The sequence below is a fragment of the Mobula hypostoma genome, chromosome 21 (genome assembly GCF_963921235.1).
Source record: "Mobula hypostoma chromosome 21, sMobHyp1.1, whole genome shotgun sequence".
Taxonomy (NCBI): domain Eukaryota; kingdom Metazoa; phylum Chordata; class Chondrichthyes; order Myliobatiformes; family Myliobatidae; genus Mobula; species Mobula hypostoma.
The window spans coordinates 17,632,501-17,647,392 of record NC_086117.1 but is presented as its reverse complement, the minus strand read 5'-3'; the positions used below and the strand labels follow the sequence as shown (position 1 = coordinate 17,647,392).

General features: G+C 39.6%; 1 protein-coding gene across 1 annotated transcript in view; it reads right to left on the bottom strand.

The window, feature by feature from the left end:
• Nucleotides 1–14,892, bottom strand: part of gpr107 (G protein-coupled receptor 107) — a 113,620-nt gene that overhangs the window by 55,501 nt on the left and 43,227 nt on the right. Inside the window, exons 13-14 of the mRNA XM_063073548.1 lie at nt 12,107–12,237; nt 8,710–8,753 (exon numbers count right to left, since the gene is read on the bottom strand). Of these exons, the coding sequence (XP_062929618.1) occupies nt 8,710–8,753; nt 12,107–12,237 (175 nt within the window). The remainder of the gene's footprint in view (nt 1–8,709; nt 8,754–12,106; nt 12,238–14,892) is intronic.

The following is a 14,892-nucleotide window of genomic DNA, read 5'->3' as shown; positions in this document are numbered from 1 at the left end:
CTCTCAAAACAAATTCCTAGAGGTAAAACTTTTGTCTGACACCATGCTCTCCATATTCACCTGGAAGGAAACATCCATTTGATTTCTGACCTACCAACCCCTCTCAAATTCTTACACAATTCAGAAACATTATCTCTATCCTCCAATTAGTACAGGTCCATCCTGATCAAGACCATAAGACCATAGGACATAGGAGTAGAATAAGGCTATTTAGCCCATCGAGTATGCTCCACCGTTCAATCATGGCTGATCCTTTTTTCCCTCCTCAGCCCCACACCCTGGCCTTCACCCTGTAACCTTTGATGCCATGTCCAATAAAGAACCTATTATGGTCTGCCTTAAATACATCCAGCGACCTGGCCTTCAAGCTGCCTGAAATAATAAATTACATAAATTCACCACCCTCTCGCTGAAGAAATTTCTCTGCATCTCTGTTTTAAATGGACGCCCCTCTATCCTGAGGCTTTGTCGTCTTGTCCTAGACTCCCATACCATGGGAAACATCCTTTCCACATCTACTGTCTAGGCCTTTCAACATTCAGAAGGTTTCAATGAGATCCCCCCTCATCCTTCTAAATTCCAGCGAGTACAGACCCAAAGCTATCAAACATTCCTCGTATGATGACTTGTTCATTCCCAGAATCAACCTTGTGAACCTCCTCTGAACCATCTCCAACACCAGCACATCCTTTCTTAAATGAGAAGCCCAGAACTGTTCAAAATACTCAAGGCGAGGCCTCACCAGTGCTTTATAAAGCCATCACATCCCTGCTCTTGTATTCTAGACCTCTTGAAATAAATGCTAACATTGCATTTGCCTTCCTCACCACCGACTCTACCTGCAAGTTAACCTTTAGGGTGTTCTGTACAAGGACTCCCAAGTCCCTTTGCATCTCAGATTTTTGGATTTTCTCTCCAATTAGAAAATAGTCTGCACATTTCTTGTTTCTCATTTGATGATGGCAGTTTTCAGTATCTCAAGGGCCTACTCCTATACTATAATGTTCTACATACTATGTTCAGAACCATGCACTAGGTGAAGTGAGACCAGTAAGATGCATAAAAATTGCCATGTTTATATTCTAAGTTCTCAATAATTAAGGGCAAACTTAAGTTGCCTTCCTAATTACTTGCTCTACAAGATCACTTTGTGCTACATTTTGTATTCAAGGACAGCATGTTTCCACTCCAGTTCTGGGGACAGGCAATGACAGTGCATGTTTTTATTAAATGTGGAGTGGCCATTACAGACCAAGTACCACTCGACAGAGCAAGTTCCTGGTGCTATGGCAAGAAGACCGAAAATGTCTGGAGATGGACTCTGTTATACTGATTTAGTGGACACAAATATCAAATGCTACATCCATTTTCTATTATAGATTACGTGAAAAGGCTTTTAGGCAACAGATTATGGTCAGGCATGCAACATTTCCTCTTCATAATTTGTCATCAGAATTCCTAACCAACACCAGAAAGATTCCTAGAATCTATGCTTCTCTGTAAACCAGAACCTACAAACACCAAGGCACTTGGGAGAGAATGAATTACAAATCGCACCAGCAGCAGGCTCCTAACAGATCTTAAATGTATGTTTACATGACAGTAATTTTGATAAAACACTCAAATTTGTAGCTCATGAAATATTCTGAATGCAAGTTTTCAACAGAAAAGGAGAATGGGAAATTATATAAACACGCAGAAAATAGAAGCTTCAGCAACATTGAACCATCTTTCTTCGAAAACTTCCGGCAAAGTGATAGAATTACACTCTTAAAAGGTTGATTGTAAGGGGCAGGTATTGGGCATTTGTTTAGTATTCACAGAGAAAGAATGACAAATGGAGTAGTAGGATTAAATGCTATTATTGAGTTGTGCCTTAAACACTCCTTTATCCCCTTTTATAAAGTCTCCCTGTGCACCGTTTGAAAGTGACTGAACATACAGACTTTCACATCTTCAGCAATATAACTTATCAGAGCTTTACAGATGTAGACCAAGCATCTTATGTTTCAGACCCTTCTGCTTTTCTACATCTGAGACTAATACAGCATGTGAAGAACTGAAGATAGAAACTCACACTGAAACGTTTTAGAATAAACATACAAACGTTTGTATAATACCACCATGAATTTAACATTAGCTAGTATACCTTATGCAGAATTGCTCAGAGTCAGACAATATGGGGTTGTGTGGGATCCGGGAATGACTGAGCAGACTTGATGGGCTGAATAGCCTAATTCTGCTCTTATATCTTATGGTCTCAATACATTAAGGCTGTACAACAGCAAAAAAAAAGGTATTGTACATAAAATCCATTACATTATTAACAGAGCACCCACTGTGTTGCTTGCAATGGCAAGGGAGAGGAGGAGCATGTGGGAGGAAGATTAGGCCATGCCTGAAGGCAGGAGATTTGGAAAGAGAAGGTGTAATTTTAAAAGTAATACAAATTCATATGTATAAACTGAAAACAACACAATTTTTAACAGTTTTTAATAAAGAGGAATTAACATCCAAGAAATATTACTTCCCTGCAGTGTTAAAACTGGCTGCCAGCTTCCATTACAAAACTGATGACATTTCAGAAGCACTTTGGGATGGACTGAGGTTAAGAAGAGAGTTGGATAAATGAATAATCTTTTCTTAATTTTGGAGATTACCAACATTAGTATGACATCCTGAATGAAAGGCGATTAACCTCATCAACCGGCTAAAAGATTTAACAATTATGCACATCCTCTATGAAAACAGCCCAAGAGAATTCTTAACACAAAGGAATTCTAATGTACAAGAGCATAATAAACACTATTTTATTAAGTCCAATTGCTGAGAGGTTATCTCAGAGTTTTATTATGCAAACTGTTTCAACATTTTTATAGATGTAAATATTTCAATATTTTTCCTCCACACTCAGCCATCAGTGCTGCATTGGATTTCTGAAATTTTCCCCTGCATGAAGTCCAGGGTACCAACAAGATATGTGTCTAGATGACAACTTAGATCAGGCACAGGGCCTCCAGTGCAACACAAGGGAAGACAGGCATAGTTCTGGACTGGTTGAAGATAGGGCTAGATAAGTGTATTTTATAATTCCTCTTTATTCACTATGTTTTCCATTTTTCACACCAAGGGTTCCCTGCACCTTGATTAGTAAAGAGTCAAACATATCAGGTACATAACTAATTCTGCTCCCAATCTCTCTTGCAGAACTGAAATTGGATGTCCGTTGTCCTCATTTTCAACCCCACCAAACTGAAGACACTGAATGAAAGTCCTCTGTCATCTCTCGTACAATGCCACTCACATTTACCTTTATCTCACAGTATCAAGGAACCATCAGCTTTCTGACACATGGTCCACTCTAATCAGCCCCTACACAATGCTCTCTTATCACGCAACCTTCATGTTCAAACACAGGGCCAAACCTTTGTCCCTTTACCTCTTTTCTCATCATTCAGGGTTCCAGCATTTGGTTCACTCCTAAAATAGCTTCCTGCTTTAAACTGGGGTGTAAGCACATCTTTCCATCTTCAAGTATACTTCTTAAAATGGTTTTTAAAATATGGGTAATTGCAATTTAATTTACACCACACTCCCACCTCTATGTTCATGACTTCCTAAAGAATTCCAAAAAGGATCATTAAAAGTTCCTCTACCTTTTGAAAGGCACTTTACAGCCAAAAAGTTGAACTTGATAATTTTATGTAATTATGATTTTTTTTTGCACACAGCAGCTGCTGATAAAGATTTTGCTACTCCAATTTACACATTTTCCACAGCCATCATTTGCTTCTGCACTTGTCCTGGTTGCCGTGCATCATCAACCCAGCAGCATTTAATCTATCCACTTTTCCCTTGAGTGGCAGGGTGGAGATACATCTTTATCAAAGGCGGAGTAAGATGTTCCTTCCCTCCGCTAGCCTGCAGGTCACCCTTGGGCAAGGTGTAGCACCTGCGTAGCCCCCAATCAGGGTCATGTGAAGCTACGGGAGCAGGAGGTGCATGGTCATCTGAGCAGCTGGTTCACATCACAAATCCTGATTATGCGAACACTAGCCAATTCTCTGAATAGAATTAACGATGGCTGAGGTCACCAGTCTTGTAAAGACACTGCCCAAAGAAGGCAATGCAAAGCATTTCAGTAGAAAAAATTTCTAAGAACAGTCATGGTCAAGACCATGATCGCCCACATCATACCACGATGATGATGACAATGACTATGATTTTTCCTTTATCAGAGACTTTCAGGAAAAGCAACTAGAACCAAGTATAGCGGGAACAACAGGAATTCTGCAGATGCTGGAAATTCAAGCAACATACATCATAGTTGCTGGTGAACGCAGCAGGCCAGGCAGCAACTTTGATGTATGTTGTTCCAAGTATAGCAGGTGTACTTTTCCTTTTCCTGCCTCCAAACCTTAATTGTAGAACATCAGAGAGAGATAATCTCATTTAATCTCTGTTCCAAATTGAACCTGGAACCTTGTTAGTCAGTCTAGTCAGTCTTTCACCAGATAAGCTAAGATTTTAAAAGCCCAAGGAAAAATCATCACGTGACATTTTCTGACAAACAATTCAGCAGAAGCTTTGGCAAGGTTGTAGGACAGTTACCATAGAAACCTCTCAGAGCATCAAAAAGAGAAGATGTAAAATAAATTAGGACTGGAGATGTGCTCTGTTGTGTTTGGTAATAATGATCAATTTTGACTCATGCCATAATTTAATGTTCACACAAAAGCCTGGTTGGTGGTAAAATTGAGCCATTGTAGGGGTTAGCACCTAATACTTTGGGTATCTGAAATTACTTAATTTACCTCTTGAGCTTCAGTAACTCTTCAGATTACATCATTGGCTGATAAATATGCAGTGCATGATGTGGAAATATTACTTTAGCACCTTGGAACTTTGTTTAGCTCCTGAATCATAATTATTTTGTAAAATTATTGAATTCAACTTGAAGGCTATAAAATGCCATTTCAAAATATGTTGTGTTGCTCCTCAAACATTTTAATGAGCCTCACTGGCATGCTTTCTGAAGTCTTGTACAAAGAGATAAGAGTGGGAGTGGAGTGTAGAATGAAAATGATAGGAAACTGTAACTTCTGATGTTTTGGCTCCAGAAATAATCCACTTCTATTTTGGAACATGGTGCAACAAGTAGCTAGGCAGAACAAAATTCACCTGCTCAAAGAATTCGTTATGCTCTTTTGGAAGTGGAATAAGCCAAGATATGAAATTTCCATATTTACAATCTGTGAGGACTTTCATTTTGCTTGACTCTGTTGCACATGAAAGTAGTTAGCTCCTAAATGACCTTCCACCCAGCAGCTCATCTGACGCTGTCTTGAGCAAGATTGTCTAGGGAGATGAATACTGCCCCCATCAAGCTGGTTATGGCCACAAATGCATCAGTGATGATTGATGCTCTTACCAAACTCCCAGGTGAATTCAGCAGGCTGTCCCACACAGCGCACACTGCAGTCATTAACGCGCAAGGAAAGTTCTGACCAGCACGTGCACTCATTATCTGCACGAATTAAAGTATTTGCATCTTCCCAACAAAAAGCCTGCTTTCAAGTTGACAGCCTAAAGCATGAATTCTATTTTCCCAGGGTTAATCAAGAGTTTATTTCAGTTGATTGGTTTCTTGAAAACTAGGAAGTAAATCAACATTGAAAAAAGCCAAAACAAATATAAACACATACTTGGGGTTTACAGCTAAAAGGAAATCTATGCAATATGAATTTATTTCTAAAAAGAGAAATGCTTTAAATGATATTTATATTTTTAAAATTATGTTCTGCCAGTATATCAGTTATACTTTCATATTACAAAACATTTTTGTGGGATTTTGGCACTTGTAGAATAACCTAAAAATAGAGTCAGTATAGCGTTAGGATACTCTCCTGGCACAGTACCTTCAAACTAAGCTTAAATTCTTACTTGTCTTTTTGAACCAGTAAGATAAAACAAACTATGTCCATAAGACTAGAGACAAAGCAACAGAACTAAGCCATTCGGCCCATAGTTTTCTACCCCATTCCATCATGTCTTATTTTCCCTCTCTACCCCATCCTCCTGCCCCTTCCTCATAGCCTTAGACACCATTATTAATCAAGAACCTATCAACCTCCGCTTTAAATATACCCCATGAATTAGCCTCCACAGCCATCGGTGGCAATGAATTCCAAAGATTCACTGCCATCTGGCTGAAGAGATTCTTACTCATCAGTTCTAACGGGACATCCTTCTATTCTCAGGCTATGTTCTCTGGTGCTAGGTTCTTCCACTATTGGAAACATCCACTCTATCTACTCCTTTCAATATTGGGTAGTTTTCAATGAGATTCCCCATCATTCTTCTAAACTCCAACAAATATATGTCCAGAATCATGAAGAACTCCTTATACATTAACCCTTACGAGCCCAGGATTATTCTTGCAAATCTCCTCTGGACCCTCTCCAATGGCAGCACATTCTCTCTTAGATTTGGGGCTGAAAACTGCTCACAATACTTCAAATGTAGTCTGACCGATGCTTTATATTGCCTCAGCATTACATCCTTGCTTTTATATTTTAGCCCTCTCAAAATGAATCCTAACATTGCATTTACTTTCATTACTACCTGCTTATCCTGTAACTTAATATTTAGGGAATTCTGCACGAGGACTCCCAAGTCCCTTTGTATCTCTGATTTCTGAACTTGCTCATTTAGAAGAATAGTCTATCCCTTTATTCCTTCTACCAAAGTGCATGACCATACACTTCCCTAAACTGCATTCCATCTGCCACTTATTTGTCCATCCTCCCAATCCGTCCAAGTCCTTATGCAGACTCCCTGCCCTCCTCCCATCTTTGTTTTATCCTTACAATGATCCACAAATCCATCAATTCTGTATTCCACATTATTAACATATAGCATGAAAAGCAATAAACCAAACACTGACCCCTGCAAAATACCACTAGTCACCGGTAGCCAACCAGATTTTTATTCCCGCTCTTTACCGCCTGCCAGTCAGTCAATCTTCTGTATATGCTATAATCTGTCATGTTACACACACAAAATGCTGGAAGAACTCAGCAAACCAGCCAACATCCATAGCAAAGAGTAAACAGTTGATGTATCGGATAGAGACCCTCCTTGTCTGGCCTGGAGAGTTCCTCCAGCATTTTTGTTACTTTGGTTTCCAACATTTGTAGATTTTCTCTTGTTTATCTTTCCTATATCATATCTATTTATCTTGTTTAGCAGCCTTGTGCAAGGCATCTTGTCAAAGGTGTTCTGAAAATCTAAGTAAACAACATTTACTGACTCCCCTTTGTCTATCCCGCCAGTTATTTCCTCAAAGAATTCCAGCAATTCTAACAGGCAAGATTTCCCTTGAAGGAAACCATGCTGACTTCTGCCTATTTTATTGTGTGCCTCTAAGTACTCCAAAACCTCATCCATTGAGGTCAAGTTAACTGGCCTAACTTCCTACCTTTTGATTCCCTCTCACCTTAGGGAGGAGCAACATTTGTGATTTTCCAGTCTTCCAGAATCTAGTGAATCTTCAAAGATCATAACTAATGCCTCCACAATCTGTTCAGCTACCTCTTTCAGAAGTCCATCTGGTCCAGAATCAGAATCAGATTTAATATCACTAGCATATGTTGTGAAATTTGTTAACTTTAAAGGCAGCAGTACAATGAAATACATGGTAAATAAATATAGAGGGGAAAAACTGAGTTACATTAAGTATACAAGTATATACAATTGCAAGAAAAAGTTTGTGAACCCTTTGCAATTACCTGTTTTTCTGTATTAATTACTCATAAAATGTGGTCTGATTTTCATCTCGGTCACAATAATAGACAACACAATCTGCCTGAACTTAGTACTTGATTTTCTCATAATTAATATTTCCTTCATTATCTACATTACCATTATTTTTCCTGCATTAGTAATTCTATTATGTTGCACTGCACACAACTGGGAGACATTTTGAGATGCATTTTAATTTTTAAAAATTATTTTCATTTTGTCTATTGGTGCATTGACAAACAAACAATAATTGAATTTATATGGAGCAGATTTTACAAGACATTCCACTGCACTCTGGATTATTAGTTTCTGGCTCTGTGTTGTATCAATGTTTTGTTTAAAACTACACTCAGTGGCCACTTAGTTAAACCTGTACACCTGCTTTTTGTTGCAAATATTTAAGCAGCCAATCATGTGGCAGCAACTCAATGCCCAAAAGCTTGCAGACATGGTCAAAGGGGTCATTTGTTGTTCAGACCAAACATTAGGATGGGGAAAGAAATGTGATCTAAGTGACTGACTGCAGAATGATTGTCGGTGCCAGTATCTCGGCAACTGTTGGTCTCCTGGCATTTTCACGCATAATAATCTCTAAAGTTTACAGAGAATGGTGTGAAAAACGAAACAAAACATCCAATGAGTGGCTGTTCTGTGGGCAAGAAGGCTTGTTAATGAGAGAGGTCAGAAGAATAGTCAAACTGCTTTAAGCTAACAGGAAGTTGACATTAACTCATAAAATGTTACAGCAATGGTGTACAGAAGACCACCTTTGAATGCAAAACACATCAGCCCTTGACGTGGATGGGGTACAGCAGTAGAAGGACAAAGCGGGTTCCAATTCTGTACTTAATAAAGTGGCCACTTTGTTAGTACGTCTACCATTCAGATTGCGAGATTCTTCCTTACCTTTTCCATCAGTTGCTGACGCCTCTTGCAAATGTCTAATTGACCTACAAGTGCAACAATGAATAACAATGAGGATCTGCTGAGCTTGTGAAAAATACCGCATTGTCAAATCAAGCCAACTGAAAAATTTAATTAAACCGTTGGCTTATGTCGAAAGTACACAAGATTTATTTGAAGGACTGAAAATACATTTTAAGATGTATTTGGAGAGGCAGCAATTTGGCAGAAATATTTTTTATGAATTAGAAGTCAGAAATTAGGTAATAAGTCTTAAGTTATTATGACTAAGCTTTCAACATTTTTTGCTGCTTGCATACGATTTGTTCCCAAGCTTTGCTGGAGAAACAGTCAGGAACAGAGTAACAGCAAACTTTTCTCCCTCAAACCCCTTGTTGGGTGATAGTTTATTGAAATTTGCAAACAAAAAACCTTCTTCCACATGAACTTAACTTTCATGAAGAAAGGTCAAAGATCAAGTGAAAATTGAAGGAACTGGAAAAGAACTTTATGGAAGAATCTGAGCCTGAACAACAGCAAAAAAGTGTTAACATTGCCAAAATTGTCCTACTTTTGAATTACTTCCACATAAAATAGCTAAGTGAAAGGTAAACCTGCTGGAGTCAAGTAGCATCTATAAAGGCAAAGGTATGAGCTACCTTTCAGGTTCAGACCGTGCACCAGAATTAGATCAATTATACTTTCTACCAAACCTAAGGAAGCTTAGGCAGGCAGATAATTTAATGTCCTTGAAGACATTTTTTTTTAAAACTGCAGTTGCTGGAAACTCAGCCTGTATTCAACTCCTCCCTTTGATTCCCTAACCAGGGTTAAGGTCAAGATGGCACTAGCGAACAATGATTCCTCAGGCGATATCTTCCAGATAGCCAATCTCTCCAATTATTTCACTTTCTCTACCTCGTCTGCTTGTTCTTTTTGTCTTGATTATACAGAAACTCTTGGAGCCTGAGACTTGCAGTTCGGAATTCGATCGAATGATCTGGTGCTCTGCTGTGTCCGGAGAGGACCGAGGACATGAGCTGCCTCATGGAGAAGACCAGGGGCAGAGTCCTGAAAAGGACCGAGAACATGAGCTACTTCGTGGAAAAGACCAGAGACGGTGCAGGAGGTCATGAAGCGGAGAGGAAGATTGAAGCATTGAGGCGAATGCGACGGAGGTCAGTGGTCACCATCAGAGGCCACGGGGTCCACGATGCTCTGTAGCCAGGTCAACGACATTCCGGCCTTGCGTGGCATGTCGCTTTTCAGGGAACGACTGAGTCAGTACAGCTGCTCTCCTTGAATGCTGACAGGAGGATGTGATTTCTTAGATTCATGTGATTATTGGACTGTGCTTTATATTGGTCTCCTTCAGTTTTCGGTGTTTTCTTTCTTGTTGCCAACTGGTGGGGGGGGATATATATTAATAAAAGAAAAATTGAGCCAAAATGATGACATCAGTTTTTCTAATTCTGTTTATATAGTTTCGCTTGCTGGCATGTCCCACAGCTTTACCATTTGTATTAGACAAAACAGGATGTTTAAGGAACCAATCAAGAAAGCTCACCATCACCTCTACTTTCTGGGAAGGCTGAAGAGAGCTGGACTGTCCACATCGACCACATCCATACTCACTACTTTCTACAGATGTGCAGTGGAGAGCACCCTAACATGATACGGGAACTGCACTGCAGTGGACGGGGAGGCTACACAACGGGTAGTCAAAACTGCCCAATGCATCACTGGCTCCAGCCCATCCACCATCAGAACCAGAGTCAGCTTTAATATCACTGGCATACGTCATCAAATTTGATGTTTTGCAGCAGCTGTACATAGCAATTCATAATAATAAAAACAAGTTAAAGCAGACAGAAACAAAGACATTTAAATTAAACAAGTAGTGCAAAAAGAGAGGGAAAAAATACTGAGATAGTGGCTCATGGGTTCATTATCCATTCAGAAAATCTGATGCCAGAGGGGAAGAAGCTGTTTCTGAAACACTGAGTGCATGTCTTCAGGCTCCTGTACCTCCTTGATGGTAGCAATGAGAAGGCATAGGGGTCCTTAATGATGGATGCCACCTTTTCGAGGCATCGCTGGGGCCACTAGTGCCCATGATGGAGCTGTCTGAGTTTACAACCATCTGCAGTTTTTTTTATATAATCTTATGCAGTGGCCTATCTATGCCAGACATTGATTTAACCACTTAGCATGCTCTCCATGGTACATCTATAGAAATTGGTAAGTGTCTTTGGTGACATACCAATTCTCCTCAAACGCCGAATGAAATATACCCACAGTCGTGCCGTCATTGTAATTGCACCAATATTTTGGGTTCAAGGTAGATCCTCAGAGATGTTGACACCCAGGAACTTGAAACTGCTCACCCTTTCCACTTCTAATCCCTCGATAAGAACTGGTATCTGTTCCTTCAACTTACCCTTTCTTCCTTGGTCTTACTGATGCTGAATACAAGGTTGTTGCTGCGAGACCACTCAGCCAGCTGATCTATCTCACTGCTCCATACATCCTCATCACCATTTGAAACTGCCAACAGTAGTTGTCATCAAATTTAGAAATACTATTTGAGCTGTGCTTAGCCACATAGTCGTGGGTGTAGAGTAGGGCAGAGGGCTAAGCAAGTGTCCTTGAGGTGCACCATTATTGATTGTCAGCAAGGAGGTGATGTTATTTCCAATCTGCGCAGACTGTGGTCTCCCCGTGAGGAAGTCAAAGATTCAGTTGCAGAGGGAGGTTCAGAGGTTCAGGTTTTGGAGCCTGATAATCAGAAATGAGGGGTATAATTGTATTGCACACTGAGATCTAAACAATAAACAGTAACCTGACTGTCCAGGTGATAGTCAAGGATGTGTATACCGAAAGGTCCAGGAAAAAGGCCAGCAATATCATGAAGAACCCCACCTACCCTGCTCATGGACTGTTTGTTCTACTTCCATCAGGGAGCATCCACGCCAGGACCACCAAACTCAAAAAATTACTTTCTTCAAGCAGAAAGGCTGATCAACACCTCCACCCACAGACCCACCTCAGCACAACTCCCACCAACGCTACTTCAGTTCCTGTCAGTCATCTTGTGTACATACACTCCTGCACCTAGCATCACTTAATGTACATACAATCAATGTATATAAGCTCTTTCTCTCTATGTTCTCTCCACTGAAAAGCAACATTTTATTCCCTCTCATTCCCAATTCTGATGCAGGGCCGGGGCCTAAAGCACTTATCAGTTTTTAATCCATGGGTGTTGTCTGACTCACTTTTTTTTTTCCTCCCAGCATTTTCAGTTTGACCTCCTTTCCCATCCCTTGTACAGTTCATCATGGGCTTCAGTTACACGATCACACACAAGTCTGCAACATTAACTCTTGACTACACTTACCATACCACAGGGAAGAGAATAGCACCACAACACAAGAGGTCTACAAGGAAGAGGATCTCCTTCCACAGTCCATATTCAGTTGTCCCTTCTTCTGTAGACTCGATTATGATGTAAGCAACATTGGCAAGCACCTGAGGAGGAAAGTGGTTTTGATCAGAGACAGGTGCAGAGCAATGTAAACTACACCAAATGCCCAATGAGGAGCAATTAGATGAACATACACACTTGATTAGGTAGAATTATTATTTTTTTTAAGTGTTGTTAATCATTTACTAAACAGGTGGGGTTGTGAAGGAATGGAGCAGTTAAGAGGAAATTAAACTTTGCACATGTGATACTGTATATATTTTACCAATATTAAGCACTCCAGCTTGTTCAGCATAAATACAATTCATCGCACGCTCTAATGTGATTTAGTAACAAGACAAGTCAAATCCCACAGCTCCCTCTATCGGCCTAGAGCAATATTTCATTTCGCAAACAACTTCCTATTTTAAACATAAGATTCTGCAGATGCTGGAAATCCAGAGTAACACACACAAAATGCTGGAGGAACTCAGTAGGTCAGGCAGCACCTATGGAGAGAAATAAACATTCGACATTTCGGGCTCAGACCCTTCATCAGTACATCATCAATTTCATATTTCACCTGTTTCCACATAATATGTTGATTTAATAGCAACATTTTGGCCACCTTTTACTGAGCACAGGGAACTGGGTTGAAATTCTACCAAATTTATTTTGTGTGATTTTTAAGACGGTGGGTTGGGGTGGAGAGGAAAGTATTAAAAGAAAATAAGAGGTAACCATGCCTGGTCTCTAGTGCAACATTGACAGTGAGTCTAACCAATAGAGTTTCTTTTGATAAGCATCTTGATAACTTTACAGATCACTAGACTTTGGATATATTATCATTTCCTATTTTTCCCAAAGACATTTTGATGCTTAAAATAAAAATATTATTGTAATTAAAATAATGGTCTGCAAGTTTAAAGTTACGTCATATAGTAAAGCTCCTCAGAATCTGAAGCTGCCATTTCCACAAGTTCAAGTCTGGAAGTCCAGTCCATTCCCAAATTTCCCTTACTTTACCACCTTCAAAACTGCATGCCATCCCAAAGTGGCAGAGCAAATCAAACAAGTATCTTTGTCAAAATTAAGCCTCAGTGACTGCGCTACACACATTTTGTTTTCCTTAATCACTCTTCTTCAACTAAAAGCTCACTCTGCACATTCGGCCATCTTCCACAGCAAGATGACTCAATTATCTAGATCGTCAATCCAGCTATTGGTGCTTTTCTTCCTGAGCCCCAAGACTGTATGGTGGTAGCTTAAGCTCTAACAGCCTACCCAAAAATTAGACTGACGTCAACAATTCAGTACCCATTGAGATGTACAAATCTTCAGTGGCTTCAGCAAAGAGTAACATTTTAACTTGAATCACTTAATGCGCAGCCAAGTGCCAACTTTCTACACTTGTCTACTTTTTGACAATAGTTTGCTAACATGCCCAGCATCGTCCTTTCAATCTTAGTGCTAATGAACTCCGATTACACCATTTACGTTCCTTAATAATAAAACATAATTTCTAACCTTAACACACTTTGCTGACTTTGCACTTGTGAAAAACCTTTCCAACCTTCCCTTCCCTTTACAACGGACAGGTTTAGCAACGCGACTGAAATACAAGCCAGCCAATACCAATTCTTCTTGGGCTTTTAAGATTGCAATAGGCAGTGTCACTCCAACTCTACTTTTCTGTGTGAGTCTTACAAATAGTGTACAATTACAAAGAGATCTGGTGCACATTTGAGGAACAACACCTCATCTTCCTTCTGGGTATGTTGTCACCTGCAGGACCAAACATCAACTTCTCCAACATTTGATAACTTGCTCCTTTTTTCCTCTCTGTATGAGAACTGATCATTTTTGCTTACCATCCTTTTTTATCCTCTTTCCTTCTTTGTATGTACTAATTGACTGAGAAGATCCCAGTGAGAAGACTGCATAACTTTCCAGACTAATAAATTAAACCTAAACTAATGGCCCCTTACTGGCCATACTATTTCATGCTATCACAAAAATTCCCATTGTTCCAGCAATCTCCTTCAGTGAACTAAACTTGTTACTCCTTCTGTTCTGAAGGAGGATCCCAGACCTGAAACGTTAACCCTTTTCTTCCACAGATCGCGCCTGACCTGCTGAGTTTTCCCCCTGCATCTTCTAGTTTCACTCCTTCACTTAGCTATTTGCTAAATTTATTCAATTGTCGAGTACATTTTGCTAGACCACTTCACTCATCAGGCAAGGAATGCAAGTTTCCTTCTCTCACAAACGGTAATGAACCAGAGGGATTTTTATGATGATCTGGGTCCCTGTAGTTACCACTACTGAAATTAGCATTTTATTTCAGTTTAGTCTCATTAGCTTTCTTTAAATATCCCGTGATGTGATTTGAATTCTGGGTCAATAATTCAGGATTTTGGATTGCTCACTTTATCACAGCACGTACACACTTTTCCTTTCATCTTTGGATTTGAGAAAAAAGCAGGGAACTGAATTAATTGGATATTTCTTTCATACAAATGACACAATGCTACAATGGGAAGAATAAATTTGTTTTATACTGCCATAATTCCATACTTAATTTTCCCATTCCCTTCAAATTTTCTCAAAACCTCAACTTCACCTTTATTCAGTCGTTAATTTAGTACTAAACTGATAAATAACTTCTGGTCAAAGCCTGGTCCAGCTACAGGTCAATTTTGCTAACAAACAACTGAAAA